The sequence below is a fragment of the Sus scrofa genome, chromosome 6 (genome assembly GCF_054392235.1).
Source record: "Sus scrofa isolate SSC_HxYL_T2T_F1_AM1 chromosome 6, Sscrofa_HxYL_maternal_Yorkshire_Landrace_v2.0, whole genome shotgun sequence".
In the NCBI taxonomy this organism is placed as follows: domain Eukaryota; kingdom Metazoa; phylum Chordata; class Mammalia; order Artiodactyla; family Suidae; genus Sus; species Sus scrofa.
The window spans coordinates 143,576,562-143,596,037 of NC_139388.1; the positions used below are offsets into that span (position 1 = coordinate 143,576,562).

Genomic DNA, 19,476 nt, shown 5'->3' on the forward strand with positions numbered 1-19,476 from the left:
TCTAGCAATGAACTGCTGTTAACACTGCTGACATTATATTTTGTAAAACCAAATTTCACATATTATATTTTTTCTACATCTACATCTTTGATTATGAAATTCTTTTTTTCTTGGCAATGCTTTGTTTCATATTCTAATTTACCCACTCAATTTGCAAATTCATTACATTTTCCCATGTACCTAAAATGTGGGCTTTATAATAGTACAAATATAAAACAATGTCTTTTTATAAGAATAAACTCAGCTGTTACCTTTTCCAGAACAGTTTTGCTGACAACCACATATCATGACCCAGATGGGGTAAAATATTTTTCTTCTATGATCCCAAGTCACTTCTGTTTTAACATGTGCGACAGTATTTTGAAGTTACTATATGCTTTACCATTTGCCTTCCTTACTAGTCTTAGAAGATTCTTTGTTAGACTATAGGATTCCTGAGAGCTAGCTAGCACTATTTTAATTTTTGAAGACACTGCTTTATAGAAGGTAACTTCATATATTTAACTAAGTCAAATTGAACTTATCATTTGTAAAACTGTTATCAATGGAGCTGACCTTATTTTTGTCATTTATAGTTTTGGCACTCAAAAATTTGTCTGGGAATGATCCCTCAAATCATTAATGTCTTGGCTGCAGCATAGTAAATGCATTTAGAAGTAGTTGTAGATTGTATTGGGTAAGTAAACAAGTGTAAAAGCATACAAGGCTTTGTAGGCTATGGCAAGGTACTTGAATTTTATCAAGAAGGCATACATAAGCCATAGATCTTTAAAGACACAGTTTTAAGATATTGCTCTGACTTGATCACTGTGTGGAAATGAAGTTATGTTTTGGGAAATGCAGAGATTGCTTAAGAAGACACTGCACATGGTCAAAGTAAAAGTTGATAGAAACCTGAAGTGATGGCAGGGAAATGGAGAAAAAAAATCAGTTAATTTGAGCTAATTTTGGAGATAAAATCTACAGGACTTATTAATAAAATTGATATAGTAAAAATAAGGTATTATGTGTTATTCATTGAGATAAGGAGGGCTGATTTTAAAGGGATTTGATTACTAGTGGAAAATAATATCTTTTTAATATGCCAAGTTTGAAAAATACCTATAAGACCTCAAAGTGGAAATGAAACATCTGAGAGTTATCAACATAGAAATTGATATTTAAAGCTATGAGCATGATTTGGGAGAAAGTTGAGAAAGATGGGAAGGGTATCTAGTATAAGTCCTCAACACTCCAGAAATTTGATGAAAAGAAAGAGCTTGCAAACAAAACTAAGAAAAGTAATCGGAAAGCTAGAAGAAAAATCAGGAGAGCGTCAGGCAATATCGATTAAAAAAGAAATATCTTTAGGTTATCAGGAGAATTTTGGAGAATCTGCAAAACAGAAAATATGGGAAAAAAAAGACTTCAAGAAAGAGAAATGATCAGCTTTGTTAAATGCCATTGAGAGTTCAAGAGAGATTAGAAGAGAAAAGAAATTTCCTATGTATTTATCACTATAGAAGTTTTGCAAAGGAGAGCTATAACGGTTGGGAACAGTAGAGTTGAAATTCACATATAAATGAAAAATTAATAGAAGGTGAAGAAAAGGGCATTGTACAGGGAGACAACTGTTTTAGTAGTTTTCAGTCTCAAATCGATCAGGAAAAATGGAATGGTGGCTGGAGGGCAGTGAGGGTCGAGGGAATGCTGTGGTGCTTGCGTTGGTGGTGGTAGAGGTGGTTCTGTGGTTTAAACATGGCTGTGAATGATCCATTGGAGAGGAGATAGTAAAAGAGAAAATTAAGGTGACTGCAGAAGCAAAGCTAAAGGCAGATGGGGCCAAAGCACATGGGAAGAATTTGATCTTTGCTGAAAGAAAGGGTGCTTTCTTCATTGTGCCAGGGTAGAATAAGATGCATGAACATTCAGACAAGTTTATCAGTTTGGTTATGGAAAGGTGAGAACACTTCCAACACTTGGCTTATATTTTTTACTATACTGAATGAGAAGAATTATAAAGTCTTAAAACAAAACACAGACAAAGAAGGCTTTCCTGTGTGTTCTGTGATTACTGTCCAGTGGATGTTGAGGGGTGTGACAAAAGTGCTTAACTGTATTTTCCCCACTCTCTACTAAATTATGTGGCTATTTCAACACTATGCCATTGATGGAATTAAAGAGATGTGATAAACTCCTTGTTTTCTATATCAAATATAATGAAAAAACAATAACATATCATTCTTACTTTGTCAGGCACTGTTCTAATAATTATATATCATACTTTGTCAGGCTTGTCATATTTTATTAACTTATTTAATCCTGTTAGAACCCTATGAATCAGGTATCTACCCACAGTTATCAGACTGAAACCCAGAGAATTAAATAACTTGCCTACACATGGTAGTAGAACTAGATTTAAATCCAGCCAAGTTATCTCCAAATTTATCTCCAAATTTCATTACTATGTGAAGGATATTGATCTTGAGCGACAGAGTCACTCTTCCATTCATCTTATCATCCATCCAACAAATATTAGCATTTAATATTTAGTTAACCCACTAGTCTCCTAAAAAAACTTTCTCTCTGAAAATACTAGGAATGGAGGATCAAAAAAAAAAAAATGATCTCTACTGCTAAGGCACTTGTATCTAACCTGCTGCTATGGCTAAGAATTACTACACAGAGCTTTAATATAACTGGAATGTGGTAAATTCTTTAAGGAAGGGACTGATATGAGAGTTTAAAAATGTATTCTTATTCAATGAATAAATAAAAATGACATGAGGAATCCTTGAAAAATGGATAGAATTTGAACTTATGTAGGTAGGGTAAACAACTTACTGGCCAAAACATAAAATAACATAAGCAAAAGCCCAAAGATGGAAAGATGTGACATGTGTGTAGGGGGAAAAAATGAGGCTGTTTTCCTATAATATCTAGGCTTAAAGGTAAAAAGCCATGAAGGTTTTGTTTTGTTTGGGTGGAAGTCATGACATAATTAGGGTGCTAGTTTAGAAGAATAGATATATAGCAGTGAGAGATACCTTGAAGCTGAAATGGAAAATGGGAGATTTTTGTATTAATAGGATTGTGTTCAACCAGCCATTGAGAAAAATATCTATCATTAGCTACAAAGTAATTATAGTTAGTATACACAGTGAAGTACAGCTTCTGTCTTCAAAGAGCCTCCAGTTTCACCAGAGACAAACTTGTGTATACTGGTAACTGTGATGTTGTGATTTATGAAAAATATACTTGGTCTTTGTCCCCAGTTCTGGCATAGAGTTCCTAACCTTCCTAAGTGAAGAGAGCAGAGAAACGAAGATATCTTTTGTAATGTTAGTGAGTGATCATCCTTAGATGGATAACACCTAAGGATGGGGACTGGTTTCAAGAGGGCCCAACCATATGATTAGCGATTAGAGGGTTAGAACTTCCAATCCCCCGTCAGTTGTCAGTGGCCAGCAATTTGATCAATCATGCCTATGTAATGAAGCATCAATAAAAACTCTACAGGACTGGGTACAGAGAGCTTCCAGGTTGGTAAACACATGGAGATTTGAGGAGAGTTGGGTGCTTAGAGAGAGAACATGGAAGCTTCTTGCCCTTTCCCAGCTCCTTGCCCTATGCATCTTTTCCCTCTGGTTGTTCTGAGTTACATCCTTTTATAACAAATTATTAATCTATTAAATAAAATGATTCTCTGAGTTCTATGAGCTGCTCTAGCAAATTAATTGAAACCAAGGAGAGGGCCCATGGAACCTCCAATCTCTACCCAGTAGGTCAGAAGCACATGTGATAAGATGGACTTGTTGCAGGAAAACTGGGCACGAGAGAATAGTCACATCCCAGGTCTCAGGCAAGTGCCTGGGACAATGTCCTTGGCTATTCACAGGAAAGAATTCAAGAGCAAGCTGAAGTAGAGTGAAAGCAGATTTATTCAGAGAGATACACACACCCTAGACAGTGTGGAGGCATCCTCAGAAAAGGCCCCAGGGTGTAGGGTTGTTAGTATTTATGGGCTGGGTAATTTCATAGGGTAGCAAATAAGAGAATTATTCCAACTATTTTGGGGATGGGGTAGGGATTTCTAGAAATTGGGCCTTTTATGCTGGCCACAGAATTGTCACGGCACCTGTGGGTGAATCACTGAGCATGCTAATATATTACAAGGAGCGTGTAATGAAGCTCAAGGTATACTAGAAGTCAAATCTTCCACCATCTTGGGCCTAGTAGGTTCTAACCAGTTTTTGTCTTATTATCAAAGGCTGTGTCATTCTTTCAAAGTTGTGCCCTGACCCCTTCCCTCTCAGACGCAATTGGTGTCTGAAGAGGGCAGGGGACGGACAGTCTGGTAGGACTGAGGTCTTAACCTGTGGGATCTGATCCTATCTCCAGGTAGATAGCGTCAGAATTAGGTTGAATAGTATGATATTCACCTGGTGTCAGAGCATTGCTGGGTGGTATGGCAAAACTCCTTCATTCCACGTAAATTAGAATTGTAACCAGAACCTTTAGAAACAGGTTAGTGTTGTGTTTTTCCATTGCTGGTCTCTCATTCTTGGCCAGCTTTCCCATGACAAGGTTTACACATAAAATAAAATTTGCCTTTAATAGGACCTTTTCTCACTGGCTAGCTCAGACCATAAACTTTTAACTCTAGACTTAAGGAGTTCCCATCATGGCTCAGTAGAAATGAATCTGACTAGTATCCATGAGAACTCAGGTTTGATCCCCAGCCTCACTCAGTGGGTTAAGGATCCAGCATTGCCATGCGCTGTGGTGTAGGTCACAGATGCTGCTCAGATCTGGCATTGCTGTGGCTGTGGCTTAGGCTGGTGGCTACACCTCTGATATGACCCCTAGCCTGGGAACTTCCATATGCCGCAGGTGTGGCCCTAAAAAGACAAAAAGAAAGGAAGGAAGGAAAACAAAACTCTAGCTTTCGTCCATCTGAGTCTCTAGTGCCTTGCTTTTGACTCCAACTCTTATTACTTACTTCTGGACACTTTGGCTTTGTGTCCTGGCAGATTAACTTCTCTACTTAGCTCTAGACTCTACTTCCTTTTCTAATGTTAATATTCCTGAGGTCTCTAGTGAAAATTCTACCTATTTGCTTCTTTCCTATTGCCTGACTAGACCACACGCCCTGTCTTTCTTCATGGCCACCTTAACGTCCATAAGTAATTCACCATCAGATTTGGCATTAAGACCTATAAAGACTTTAAGAGAATCTTCTATTAGAAAAGATAAAACCCTCATGGACTGGAGTTAACAGGGATGCAGTTTTAACAGAGGGAATTGGTCAAATATGGCAAATATCTTTTCTGAAAATTAATAAGCATTCTTTTTTTTAACCTGTATTTGCCAATGGATCCTAAATTCATTGACTTATTTATTTATCAGAGAATAAATAATGAACAACAGTGTGATTCAGGTTATTATAATAAATAGGTTGGCTATGATAGTAAACATATATTAATTCAAACATAATTGCCATTTATTTCTGGCTTCCATAAGAATCCAAATTGGATAATCCTGGCCAGTGAGTACTTTTTCTAGCAGTGATTCTGCAAGCCAGAGTCCTTCCACCTTGTACATTTACCATCTTCGAGAACTTTAGCCTCTTCTCTGTGCAGAGGATTAGAAAAAGAAAGAGAATACGAGGAAGCACATTGTTTCTTAGAGTTGGACTACAAATGACACATATCACTTCTGCCCACACTGTACTGGAGAAGACTTAATCTCTGGCCACAAATAATAACAAAGGAGGCTGAGATTTCATTTCTTCATGTGCCCAATAAAGGGAAAAACAATTTTGATGGCAGCTATTAGTTTCCACCAGTGTTAAAAAAAAATAAGGTAAAATGAATTACAGAGTCCTTTGCAAATGAGATAATAATAACTATATGTAAAAATAATATGTATGATTAAGTATTAAGTGTAAGATAAAATATTGCTGTTGAGTCAGCGCAAGTTAAATAATTGTGAGAAATAATGAAGGAAATAGAGGAATCACTGCATTTCTCTGTTAAAATGTTTCAATAGTGATTTTTCTCTTCAAAATCACTATTAAATCACAAATTGAAAAGGAACATCAATTGGGAATATTGCTTCTTAATAAAGTAAATAACAGGTTCTTGTCAACTTTATTAATGTATTTTCAAACCACTTGGGATGGAAAATAAACTGTGCTTAACACTTGTATAATGGATTATAATGTCTGTTGTATGATGTAGGTCAGAAAGAGTCTGAAGATGAAATTGAGGATGAAGAATTGGATGTCAGTTTTAGGATATCAGTATTCAAACTACCCATCTATACTTCAGATTCACTGAAGTATACCGCAGTATTGAAAGTGAAAGAACAAGATTCTTTTCCTACATGTGCCCAGCCATTTTCTACCACTCATCAAAAACCAGTAATTAAAATAAAAGACATGCTTTTGGAGAAGAGCGTAAGAAAAGAGTTTTTTACAACACAAAGAACTGGTATGAAACTCCAAACACTTTGTGATATTGATAAATATGGCTCAGAACAGAAGCAGCAGGAGAGCCATAAAAATAAAGTAACAGCTGTAAGAATGGCACAAGTGGCCCAAGAACGAATTAGATTAGCTATTCAAGAAAATTTAGATAAGAAAATATATGCCACACATAAACTAACAGCCAGAGATAATAAGACAATTCAGAATGGTTTACAACGACTCTGGCAGGACAGATCCAACTACCTTGAGAAAGTTAAAGAGAAGAGAGCTCTGTTTCTGGAAGGAAAAAACCAAAAGACTCAAGAGCGTTTATTAATTCAGAACTTAAATAATGAGCGCACTTTTTTGATCAAAGGAATGAATAGAATTGACAGATTGAAGCAGAAGCAGGCTGCCTTAAAAGACAAAAATCTGTTTGTTCAGCAAAAACTGATAGCTGAAAAATATCAAAGGGATTTTCTTAAACAAATGAAAGAAATTAGGTAGGTACTGTTTTGATATAATGGAAGCTTTTAAGTTGTCAGGGAGGATGAAATTTTCGTCCACCTTCTAGGTTCTCCTGGCTGGCCTGAGAGTTAAATTGACATGAGACCGATGAATAGGAGAACCAAACAAAAGTTTAATAACATGTATGCATGGAGGAGACCCAGTAAAACTGAGTAACTTCCCCGAATAGCTGACACTATCACCTTAAATACCATCTTCAGCTAAAGACAAAGAGACATGTTAAGAGTGTAGAACCAATTATGAGAGGTTACCAGGAAAAGTACAGTAATCAAAGGTAAGGTTGTCATACAGATCTAATCATTGTTTTCTCCTTTGCGTTTCTAGAAGTTTGGTCATCCTCCTCTTCCTCAACTTTTGAGTTGTAAAATAGCTCAAAGAGATGGAAAGACACAGAGAACTCTGAAGGGTAAACTAGACAGTGTCCCCAGTAATTTCTTTTTTTTACCCTTTTTTACCTCTGTGTGTCTTTTGCACAATTTTTTTCCTGATATTAGCTTGTACCTTATCAACCACAGTTTTATCCTGATGATATTTTAAGTGGCCAAACTGTGAAAATGGTTTTTTTTTTTGGCCACACCTGTGGCATGTGAAAATTCCCAGGCCAGGGATCAAACCCATGCCAAAGCAGAGACCCAAGCTGCTGCAGTGACAATGCCAGATCCTTAACATGCTGTGCCACCAGGGAACTCTTGAATATGTGTTTAAGGCTTATCTAGAAATTCTTACTGCTTTTTTCATTTACATTTTTAAATGTTATCATTAAAAAAATAGTCTGTACTAGAATGGAGCTTAAAATAAGAAGAAAGCATTTGTCTTTTCCTAGTTATAAGCAATTTTAAAACTATTTACTGAGATACTTTATTAATATCTTTTTAAGTATGAAAAATATTTTATATTTTTCTCCTCCAAAATTTAAAAATATTTTCCCCATTGTATATTGTATATGAGAGAGAGAAAGATTTGGGAAATAATTTATTATTATTTAATAGAAAATATATTTTAGAAAAGAGAATGCAAGCTAGTCTGGTATATCAAAATATAAGTCTAGCACAAATCAATGTTAAAGAAATTTAATCAGCTTAGTTTTATTACAGCAAATTGAATGTCTGGCCATCATTAATTTGTAAAGGATACATAGTCGAGTGAGCTTCCTAATGCATCTTAACTGAATTATCTTTTCTTGTAAGCTGCTTCAAAGATATTATCCTTGAAGGCACACAGGAATAATGCAATGTCCTTGTTATGTCAGTAATGTATCCTAAAAGGCATTATTGAGTTTTATTATAAATGTTTTCAAATAAAGATTGAGTATCAATGTGTAGAAAAGATCTGTGGCTCAAAAAAGTAAAGTCTGTCTAGAGACTTTAGGAGTTTTTTAAGTCTTTTTCTGCCAGTTGATTCTTCATTAATGTATCAACCACTTCACCTAAAAACCTTCTGATGAATCTCAATAACTAGTGAAGTCATTACCAAGAATGACTGAAGCCATTACCAAACCTGATCTAGAATGAGGAAAAATGAATGAAGAGAGGGAAACTATAAAGCACTAGTTTAGGAAGTTGATAAAATGCCCACAGGAGTATTTAAGAACAAATTAAAAAGAGACTTTGAAATGAAAGAAGTTATGTATCAGGTAAAAAGCTGGTCTTTACTTTCCCCGACTATTCTTATCTATACTCTAAGAAAGTGATGACACTGCTCAGGGCAGAACAGCATCACAGCCATTTTAAAGTGGAGTATCATTTAGCTTAGAAGATCTGGCACCTAAGGCAGTTATCCAATTACATCATCTCCTTGTCCTTATTTTTGTCATCAGTTGTCCTCCTAGATTACCCTCTTCATTCACTGTGGTCTTTATATCCTGGTTTACAAAGCTTTTCTTTACCCAGCTTCTGCAGTTATCATGGGCAACTTCCAAATTCATAATAACAACCCTCCCAATTGCCCAACCTAAGCATTTTTGGATCCCAACAAACTTTAAGCTCATTTTCATAGACTTATGAAAGCCATTTCATGATTTGGAACTGCCCCACCTCTTAAGATTTAATCTCTTATATACTTATTTATGGACAAAATCATCTATCTTTTCAACTCGTTTTTTCCCCTCTACTTTCATCACATTTCTTCAAATATATTATGACACTCATCCCTCAAATAACCTTTATTATAGACTTATTTTCTCTTCATTTCTAGTATAGCTTCCATGGTTCTTTAATTCAATTATTATTTTTTCAATTTCATCCAAGTCTTTGATGTCCTTTGCTTTCATTGCCTCTGCCATGCTAGCCACCTCAGCCCCTACCCTGGAATAGTTCAGTTATCTCTCTTCACTTCTTGTATTCAGTAAAAATGACAGGAAGGCATCGGTGACTTGTATGTTTATGCTGATATCAATTCTAAGGCCTCCAACTTTAGCTGCTCCCTCAGACGCTTGCTCTTTCTCCCTTTACCTACAAAAGTGACTTCAAACTTCATTAATTATAGAGCTTCCTATCTAAAAACCACCTCTGACCTCTCCTCCTCAGCAAGTCACTTTATCCCAATGAAATTTATGCTTTCAATCTTGAATTTGTTCAACTTTCTATATCCCTATCTATAAAATTCTACATATCCTATATTTATCCTCATTTCTTTTTCTACTCTCTCAGGATTAGGTTCCCATTTTCCTGTTAAAAGCTAGTAATCCCTCTATTTTTGCACTTAATAAGGCTTGAAATGGATAATGCAAGACCTCTGTGCATTTATGGTCCCCAAGAAAATGCCATGCCCTGATTCCTAGGACTATAAATATGATAAGATACTGTGGGGGAGGAGAAATTTCCCCTCTTCCACCTATTAGTTCCTTTGGCTTGCAGTTAAAATGGCATAAGGTAGATTAACCAAAGAAAATCAAATGTATTACACGTGCAAGTGGAATCCACATAAGTATGAAGAATTTCAAAGATAGTAAAGCAAGGTGAGGTATGTATAAATATATATTCTGGACTAAGGAGAAGAAGATAGGGGTCTGAGGCTTCAAGGAGGAGTAAAGTAATTCACACAGGAAGAACAAAATGAGTTAATGTTTAGTAATAACATGTTTACTAGACCATCCAAAGAGGATGGGCAGAGAGAGGACTTTATCAGATGGGGTTTGCTAGGTTCCTCCCTGTGTACAGTACCTAACACTTTTCTATGGTTACCCGTGGTGATAGCTTCTTCCTGGGACAGGCTTCCTAATTAAAATTGTTTTAGGCAGTAAGGGGAAAGTTTAAAAATTCTTTTGGACCTGGATTGTTTTCAGCCTAAAATAATTCACATACCAGAGTGGCACATCTTGGAGAAGCCTGACCTTAGCCTCATCAATATTATACTCATGGATATGCTACCTTACATGGCAAAGGGGCTCTGCACATGTAAGTGAGGGTTGGCCTTAAGACAGGAAGATTATTCTGGATTATTCATGTGTGCCCAGTATATCACATGAGCCTTTAAAAGCAGAGACAGAAGGGAAAGTCAAAGAGAGTCAAAGTTGGAGAAATATTTTTCATGACATTGTGAAATTGAAGATGGAAGGAGCTACGTAGAAAGAATGAGAAGGAAATGAATTCTAACAACAATCAGCAATTTTAAAAAGAGGGCTTAAGACCTGAAAGAAAACCATGGCCCTGGTTAACACCTTAATTTTAGCCTTATGAGAATCCAGGCAGAAAACTAACTGAGCCACCCTGTGACTGGACTTCTGACCCATGGATATTATAAGATGATAAATGGTTCCTGTTGTAAACCAATATATTTTACAATAATTTGTTCCTCAGCAATAGGAAATACAGACTGTGTTTTTCCTTTACTAAGATTGCTTTGGTTATTCTGAGACCTTTTCATTTCCATGTATGCTTAGATTTTAAAACATTTATGTATAAAACATTCATTAGGGAATGTATAAATTACCTAAATTTGATACATTTAAAATAAATGTTGATCTAAACTTAATCACATGTATATTTAAAACAAAATTAAATGTTAATTTTTATCCAAAAGGCCCTTGGCAATATTAAGTGGATTGCATTGAGTCTATAGATAAATTTGGGAAGAACTGACATCTTAATAATATTGTCTTCCTATCCTTGAATATGGTATAACTCTCCACTAATTTAGGTTTTTTTTTTTTATTTGGGGGGCAATATTTTATCATTTGCAGGTATAGCTCTTACATATATTTGGTTTTGTTTTATATTTTTTGGTTATGCCCACACCATGCACCCACTAGAGATCAAACCCAAACCACAGCAGTGACCAGAACCACAGCAGTGACAACTCCAGATCCTAAGTCTCCTAGGCCACCAGGGAACTTCCTAGACTTTGCTTATTTTTTATTAAACTTAAGTTGAAGTGTTTTCTTATAATATTATAAATGGAATTTTTTTTTCATTATTTTAGGGCTGCATGTGCAGCATATGGAAGTTCTCGGGGTAGTGGTCAAATCAGAGAAGCAGCTATCACCCTATGCCATGGCCACAGTAATGCAGGATCCAAGCTGCATCTGTAATCTACACCACAGGCTCATGGCAATGCTGGATCCTTAACACACTGAGTGAGGCCAGGGATCAAACCCGCATCCTCATGGTTAATAGGTTTGTTATTGCTGAACCACAACAGGAACGCCTGCAAATGGAATTTTTAAACTTCATTGTCCAGTTGTTTGAATCTGGTATACAAAAATGTGATAATTATGTTTTCACTCTTCAATTCTTTTAAACAGTTTTTTTAATGCTTTATCCATAGTTTATAATTGCTATCTGCAGAGAGGCTATTTCAATAAATGTCTTAGACTGAATTAGTACCATTAGTTAATTACATGTGCACAGTCTCCTTTGCTGTGACTTCTACTCTGCTTCATGTCAAGAACTACTCTCAAGAACTCCTATTTTCAAAATAGTTTCAGCTAATTTTCATTGCATGATTATTAAATACCAGCCTTCCTTTAAGGATTTAAAATATATTGGATCATTTACTCCTTCCTAAACCCTATGACTTGGATTGTTCCTTCTTGAAGGTAAAGAAATGATGCATATAGAGCTTAAACAATTTGTCTAAAATCAGTAAATTGCAGATCTGGATCAAATCCAAGGAGAATGGCTTCACTGTGTTTACTCCAAACCATAAGCCATTGTTCTTCTATATTCAACTGTATTCAACTAATTCTCTATATTCAACATTACCATATAGATAGCCAGGCTCTTTAGACTCAGTATGACCAAAACAGACTCTAATCTTTCTCCCCATCTGGCTGCTCATCTTACATTTTCCATCCTGATGAATACCACTGTTATCCATTCAATAAAATAAATTTTATTTTTTATTTTTTATTTTTATTTTTTGTCTTTTTGCTATTTTTTTGGGCCGCTCCCATGGCATATGGAGGTTCCCAGGCTAGGGGTCGAATCGGAGCTGTAGCCACTGGCCTACGCCAGAGCCACAGCAACGCGGGATCCGAGCCGCGTCTGCAACCTACACCACAGCTCATGGCAACGCCGGATCTTTAACCCACTGAGCAAGGGCAGGGATCGAACCCACAACCTCATGGTTCCTAGTCGGATTCATTAACCACTGCGCCACGACGGGAACTCCCAATAAAATAAATTTTTAATAAGGATTTTAAACATATTAACTCATTTAGGCCTGTTATAAACCCTATGAGTTGAATTATCCCCTTTATAAGATGAAGAAAATGAGGCAGAGAGAACTTAAGTAACTCATCCAAAATTCCATAGTTAAGTTGAAGACCTTCTAGACTTAGGCTCCTCTTCACTCCCTAAGTTTATCTTTCTGAGTATACTTCAGAAATGAATATACATATATTTTATTCCTATATCCATATGCCTTTATTTTTCTTTATTTTCTCTAAGTATTTTATAGTTGCACCATGTCTTATTTATGTTTCCAGCATCTAGGGATAGTGCCAGTCATTATAATACCTAACTCTTGAATGAATGAGGATGAATGAATGAATTCTCCTAAGGCTCATGACATTTCCCAGGTTTGACAGAGCAACCTGGTTTTCCCTTCTCTAACTTAGTGAAAAATCTGTATTACTCTTCTAGGGCTATCATAATACCCTAGACTGGGTGACTAAAACAACAGGAATTTATTTTCTCACAGTTGTGGAGGCTAAAAATCCAAGGTCAAGGTGTTACCTCAGGTTTCCCCTCAGGCTTCTCTCCTTGGTTTGAAGATGGCTGCCTTCCCATTGTGACCTTGCATGGCCTTTGTTCTGCGTGCGCACAGCCTTGGTGTGCTGCATCTTCTTACAAGGACACCTCTAAAAGGCTTTTCTCCAAATACAGATACATTCTAAGGTACTGTGGTTTAGGATTTCAACATATCAATTTGTGGGGGACATAATTCAGCCCATAGGAGAGTCCTAGAAAGACCTTAGATTTGGTGAGGCTTGACTAAGAGTTCTGCAAATCATGATACAGTTTAGTTTAGATGTCTCTTTTGTAGTCTAAGCCAGTGTTTGTAAGAATTCTAATAGAAATCCTGGAAATATTATCCCAATAGGAATATTATTGAGTGATATAGTAAAATCTTATGCAACAAGTGGAATTCTATCTTTTTCCCATTTGTATATGCCTATTTTGAAGACATCCAATTATCATTAACAAATGGATTGATTATTATGGTTTTAGCTATTTAAAAGTATCTCATTCTGTCACCTTTTTTCTTTTTAGAGCTCAAGAAATATATAAAAGACACTGTGAAGAAAAATTTGTTAATGAAATGATTGCCTTTCAAAAAGCTTGTGAAAGATTTCAAGATGCTCAAACAAAAGCTGCAACTGTGAAAAAGGAATTTAATCTTTAAAATTTCCAATAGAATGACAAAGTGAACTGATGGCAGATCATATTCTGTGGTCATTTTGAATTATGTTCATTATTTTTATTTAAAGAACTTTGAAATAATTATATGAAAGGAGTATTCCATGTCTCAAGATGGTTTTATATATAAGCTCATAAAAATGTAAAGAATAATTAAAATGTTCTCTTTTGATCATAATTTAACTTAAATCAATTTGAATTGACATTCCTAAAGTTTCCAGATATTCAGGGAATAATTAAACCCAATTTAATCTATTGCAGGAAATATTGCTAAGGCATTGCTTGTATTGTTTCATATCCTAAATAGAGCAATCCATAAGCTATTTTCAGTTTCTCTGACAAACTTAGCATAGTAAATTCTGCCCAAGTTACTGACTTTTATTAAGATACTATGTTCTTTTAGTTTCATTACCTGCTTTCATATATTTAATTATATTTTCTGTTTACTTTGTTAAAACACTTTCTGAATTTCTTTTTTTAAAATAAAGATTTCACCATTATGTCAGTGATGGATGTTCTTATAAAAACTCATAAAATATAAATTGTAGAAGGGAAATTAAACATTCCTGTTAACTTTCTAGAAGACTGTAAGAATTTTGTATATTTACTTTCAATGTGTTTGCCTTTTACCTCTCTGCTTCTCTGGTGCAGAGAGGTGTGAAGAGACAGAGAGAGGACACATATAATTGAGTATTTGTGATCATAAAATACACAGAAATGGTATATACTAATTTAAGTCTGTTTAATATATATTCATGGTAGAATTTGAAAAGTTAAAAAAAAATATAAAAGTCCTTTGTAAAATTTTAGTTTATTTTCAGTGTTTCCATATATCTGGAAAGATACATATGTCACTATTATTACAACATTGCTAACTTAATACACTGTAGCTAATACTATTCAAAATTTCTCTTTAATACTCATCAGTTATAAATGTGTTTTTAAAAGTGTTTCTTTTTAAAATTCTCTGATTTTATTACTCTAAATTAAGTTTCCAAAAATTAAGTATTTTATAACAGCAGTTATTCATTGTGCTTCTATGATGGACTGCGAAAAAATGCTGGTAGCACTTTCCTAATTTCCTGTAAAAATAATAGCTGCTTATTTAAATCCATGGCCCCAGAGCTCCCTTTTCTTGTTAATTTGCAGATAACTAATGAGCAAGTCATATTGGTTTTTCTAATTATTCTTGGAAAAAAACAAAGGGAGATACTTTGAGGTGGTAAAAGTATGACAGATATAGATTTTCATAGCAAATTAGATAATTTCTCTGTAATCCTGTTTTTATATTCTGTTTTTGGAAATAATATGTATCTTTTTGGGGATTTTATTGAAAATAGTAGTCTATATCATATCCTACTGTTATCAGACTTGAATACAAAAAACAAAAAGCAACATAGTGCCTTTCACAGAGTAAGAATTGAAGGTAAGTGTGTAGTCATAGAGGCAGAAGTCTTTTCTGTGTAGTTATAGGGGGATTTGTCAACTAAGTAAGAGCTGAGGGACAGTCTGTCAAGGATTGGTGGTTTGTTGGCATGATGTATTTGAATATAATTCATTCTTTCAGTCTAAACATTTATTAAATATTTGTTGCCCTTCCTCTATACTCCCATTCCATACCACAGATCTTTTATAACCTTTATCACACAACAGGTAATCAATAATTTCCTTGATTCATTCCCCCAACCTGAGCATTTTAGGGCAAAGACTATTTTACTCATCTCTGTGTTTCCATTACTTTGTACTAGTGCAGATTTTATATTATGCACAATGCTTTTTCTGTTCATAGTTTTCTTTTCCTGTTTATGTGCTGTCCCAGGTCCATCTCATGACTTTTAATCATTTCTTACTATTTATGTTTTTGAAGAATCAGAAATCTGTATCTCTAGGTTATATCTTAAGTTCAATATATCTTCTACATTTCCAAATGCATGCAGAGACCTCTTCTTCAAAGGCCTAGAATCTTTTAAAAATACTACATTGAAATAGAATTTATTGTGTTTTTGTTTTTGTTGTTGTTTGTTTTACTATTTTGCTCCCTTTCCAATCTTGCTTCTCTTTCTATATTCTAAACTCCCATAGGTTCATAGCCATTTAAATAGTTTCCCATATTAAAAGTTTAGAATATACCTTTTTTTTTCTCTTATTCCACCTCATCTGAATAAATACGAAGTCTAAAAATTTTATCTGCAGGTCTCTTTGGCAGAGACTGGCTAGCTTTTCACCAAACCTATTTTCTATTTCCTCAGGACACAATTAGCTTATTTTTGCTAGCCTCCCATGAACAGTTAATTGAGGCACAGGACTGAATTCTGACTAGCAAAGTCGGGGTAAAAATGATTGGCAGCCCTTCCAGGTATGTACCATGCACTATTCTCCATGATTTTCCACTTCTTTTGCTATCTTGGGAAACACATATTAAAGACACCTGAGCCACAGGATGCAAAGGGTCTGGATTCTTGAATCACTGCTTATAGTGTGATTAAAAACACCTGTTTTGTTCCTTGGCAAACATTTTCACCAAGGACAAGATAGTAAATATTTTAGGCTTTGTGAAAAATATGATTAATCTGTTGCAACTACTCAGTTCCATGTTATAGCACCAAAGCAGCCCTAGATAAGATGAAAAAAAATATAAGTGTGATTGTTTTGCAATCAAAATTGATTTTCAAAAACAGTAAGTTAGCCAAATTTGGCTAATGGGTTATAGTTTTCCAATCCTTAGCATTAGTAGATTGGGCTTGCAGTTTTTTAGACTTTGTATATGCAGGGGTGCTAGGTTTTCTCTTCTAACTGAATACAAATCTTTTTTTTTTTTTTAATTTTTTTGGCGGCAGCCATGGCATATGGAGGTTCCCAGGCTGGGATCAAATTGGAGCTGTAGCTGCAGGCCTACACCACAGCCACAGCAATGCCAGATCCAAGCAATGTCTGCAGTCCCCACCATAACTCATGGATCCTTAACCTGCTGAGTGAGGCTGAGGATTGAACCTGAGTCCTCATGGATACTTGTCGGATTTGTTTTCACTGAGACACAATGGGATCTCCCATGAATACAAATCTTAACAAATTTCTCATATAATAACTACTTATAATAATCCTTCTGCAGATAAAGCCATCCTAACATATTATAGATTAAAATAAACTTGGTTGGACATGCTAATAATACTGAAACATTTCAAAATAAATCACCATTAAAAATAATGTACAAATACCAGGACAAAATTTGCTTAAATAAGACAGGGCTGTACTGAAGTCAAGGTTAACAGGAAGAAAGAGCATCAGGTTACACTAAAAAAAAAAAAAAGAGGGAGATGGGGAAAACGGGGATTGGAGCCAAAGGGATGGCATACTGTAACTCTTTATTTGAATAGTGAAATACTGATAGAAGAAAAAGGCTTCCTTTTTACTTCTTCCCAGTTTCCTTAGCAGAACTAGCAACTGCTATAAGCCTGAAGCAGTATCCAAGGATTACAGCAGCAGCATCTCATTTTAGAAGAAAATTAAGAGGTCAGTTAGCAACTTTTTCTTATTTTTCTTTCTTAGAACCAAGAGTAAATTTATATTTTCTCTCTGATGACCAAGCCACTAATCTATATTGTATAATATTAGAGTGCAGTGGTTAAGAACATAATCTTTGGAATCATAAAGACCTGATTTTAAATTATTTGTTGTTTTGTTAGTTGTTTGACCTAGAGAAAGTTATTGAAGCTCAATAGAAATTTCAGTTTCTTCATTCATAAATGAGAATATATATAAAGCATTTAGGATATTACTAAATCACAATAAGCACTGAGTGATACTCATGAACTGAGTGCTTATTGTGATACTTATGTACAAAGGCAGTAGAGATTTCATGAGAAACAACTCAATTCTTTTGAAAGTCACCTGCTATCTTTTTGATAAATTTGTATTGTGTTTTGAAGAAAATAATTCCTAAAGTTACATATTTACCTGCCAGTAGGAGTGAGCCTTGGAATTACAGAAGCTAACAAGGCCTATTTGAAGTCATTTACTGGGAAGGTGAAATGATGGACAGGGCAACAGCAAGAGCCAGGAGCTATTATGCAAATATTATGTTCATTCACATAATCGCATAAGGACAAACCTTAGACACTCTCAAAATATTTCCAGATAAAATCTTCTGCCTATTATTTGACTAGTCTGCCTATTATTTTTGACTACTTATTATTAATGTCAATAGTTTGTTATTGGGTTTACAATATAAAAAGATGCATTTTGTTACATCAATAACTTAAAATGCGAGGGAGGTGGGGACAGTTTCTATATGCTATCAAAGTTAATTTGTTATCATATTAACAAGTTAGCATAGCATGTTATAACTATAATATGTTTTGTGTAAATTTCATGGTAACTGCAAAGGAAAAACCTGTAGTAAATACACACACACACAAAAAAAATAAAGAAATCAAAGTAGGAGTTACCATTTTGTGCCTCAGCAGAAACGAATCTGACTAGTATCCATGAGGATGCAGTTTTGATACCTGACCTCGCTCACTGGGTTAAGGATCCGGCATTGCTGTGAGCTGTGGTATAGGTCGCAGAAGGGGCTTGGATCCCATGTCGCTGTGGCTGTGGCATAAGCCTGCAGCTCCGATTTAACCCCTAGCCTTGGAACCTCCTTATGCCACAGGGGTGGCCCTTAAAAAAAAAAAAGACAAGAAATCTAAGTATACCACCACAAGAAATATCATCAAATCAAAAGACAGAAAGAGAAAAAGAAAGGAACAGAGGAGCTGCAAAACAGTTAATGAAACAGCAACAGTAAGCCCTTAACTATTAAAAATTACTTTAAATATAAATTGGTTAAATTCTTCAATCAAGAAATGGAATAACTGAATGGATTAAAAAACAAGGTTCAGTGATACCCGTTCTTACAGGAGACTCAATTTAACTTTAAGGATACACAAAGACTCAAAGTGAAGGAAAAGATATATTATAAGCAAATGGTTACCATAGAGAACAGGGCTAATTATACTGACATCAGACAAAATAAACTTTAGGCTAAAAATGGTGACAAGAAACAACTAGGTAATTATCTAATAATAAAGGGGTCAATTCACAACAAGATGTAATGAAGGTAAATATTTATATACTTAACATCAGACTACCTAAATATGTAAAATAAATACTAAATGAACTAAAAGAAGAAATTTCAAAAAGTATAATAATAAAGGATTTTAATACATGATGACAATAATGGAAAAATCATCAGACAGCCCATTAATAAACAATGCATTTGAACATTTTAGACAAAAGGACCTAACAGACATATATAGAACAAAACCTGTTTCAACAAATTCAAGAGAGAGATCCTATGAAGTATCTTTTCCAAACATAATGCTATAAAACTAGAAATCAATAGCAGAAGTAAAGTTGGAAGTCACATTTCCTCATAACAACTAGTCAAAATGGATAACCATTTTCTTAAATTCTCTCTCACCCTCTCTTTTCATGTATATATGTATCATGCATTATCATGTGTGTATATATCTGTTTGACAATTGGAGATCTGTAGAGGCAAGAAAAACTATAGGAACTGAATTCTTAATAGGAGTCTTAGGTGAGCAAATATGCCAAAATCTTGTCATGGGTAGGCTGAGACTCAGGCTTGTCAGG

The 19,476-nt window shown here is 35.0% G+C and overlaps 1 protein-coding gene across 1 annotated transcript in view; it reads left to right on the forward strand.

Moving 5' to 3' along the window:
* Nucleotides 1–14,091, forward strand: part of LRRIQ3 (leucine rich repeats and IQ motif containing 3) — a 191,724-nt gene extending 177,633 nt beyond the window's left edge. The window contains 3 exon segments of the mRNA XM_084964693.1: nt 6,222–6,951; nt 13,690–13,801; nt 13,803–14,091. Of these exon segments, the coding sequence (XP_084820819.1) occupies nt 6,222–6,951; nt 13,690–13,801; nt 13,803–13,847 (887 nt within the window). The 3' untranslated portion in view covers nt 13,848–14,091.
* Nucleotides 14,092–19,476: the final 5,385 nt, after the last annotated feature.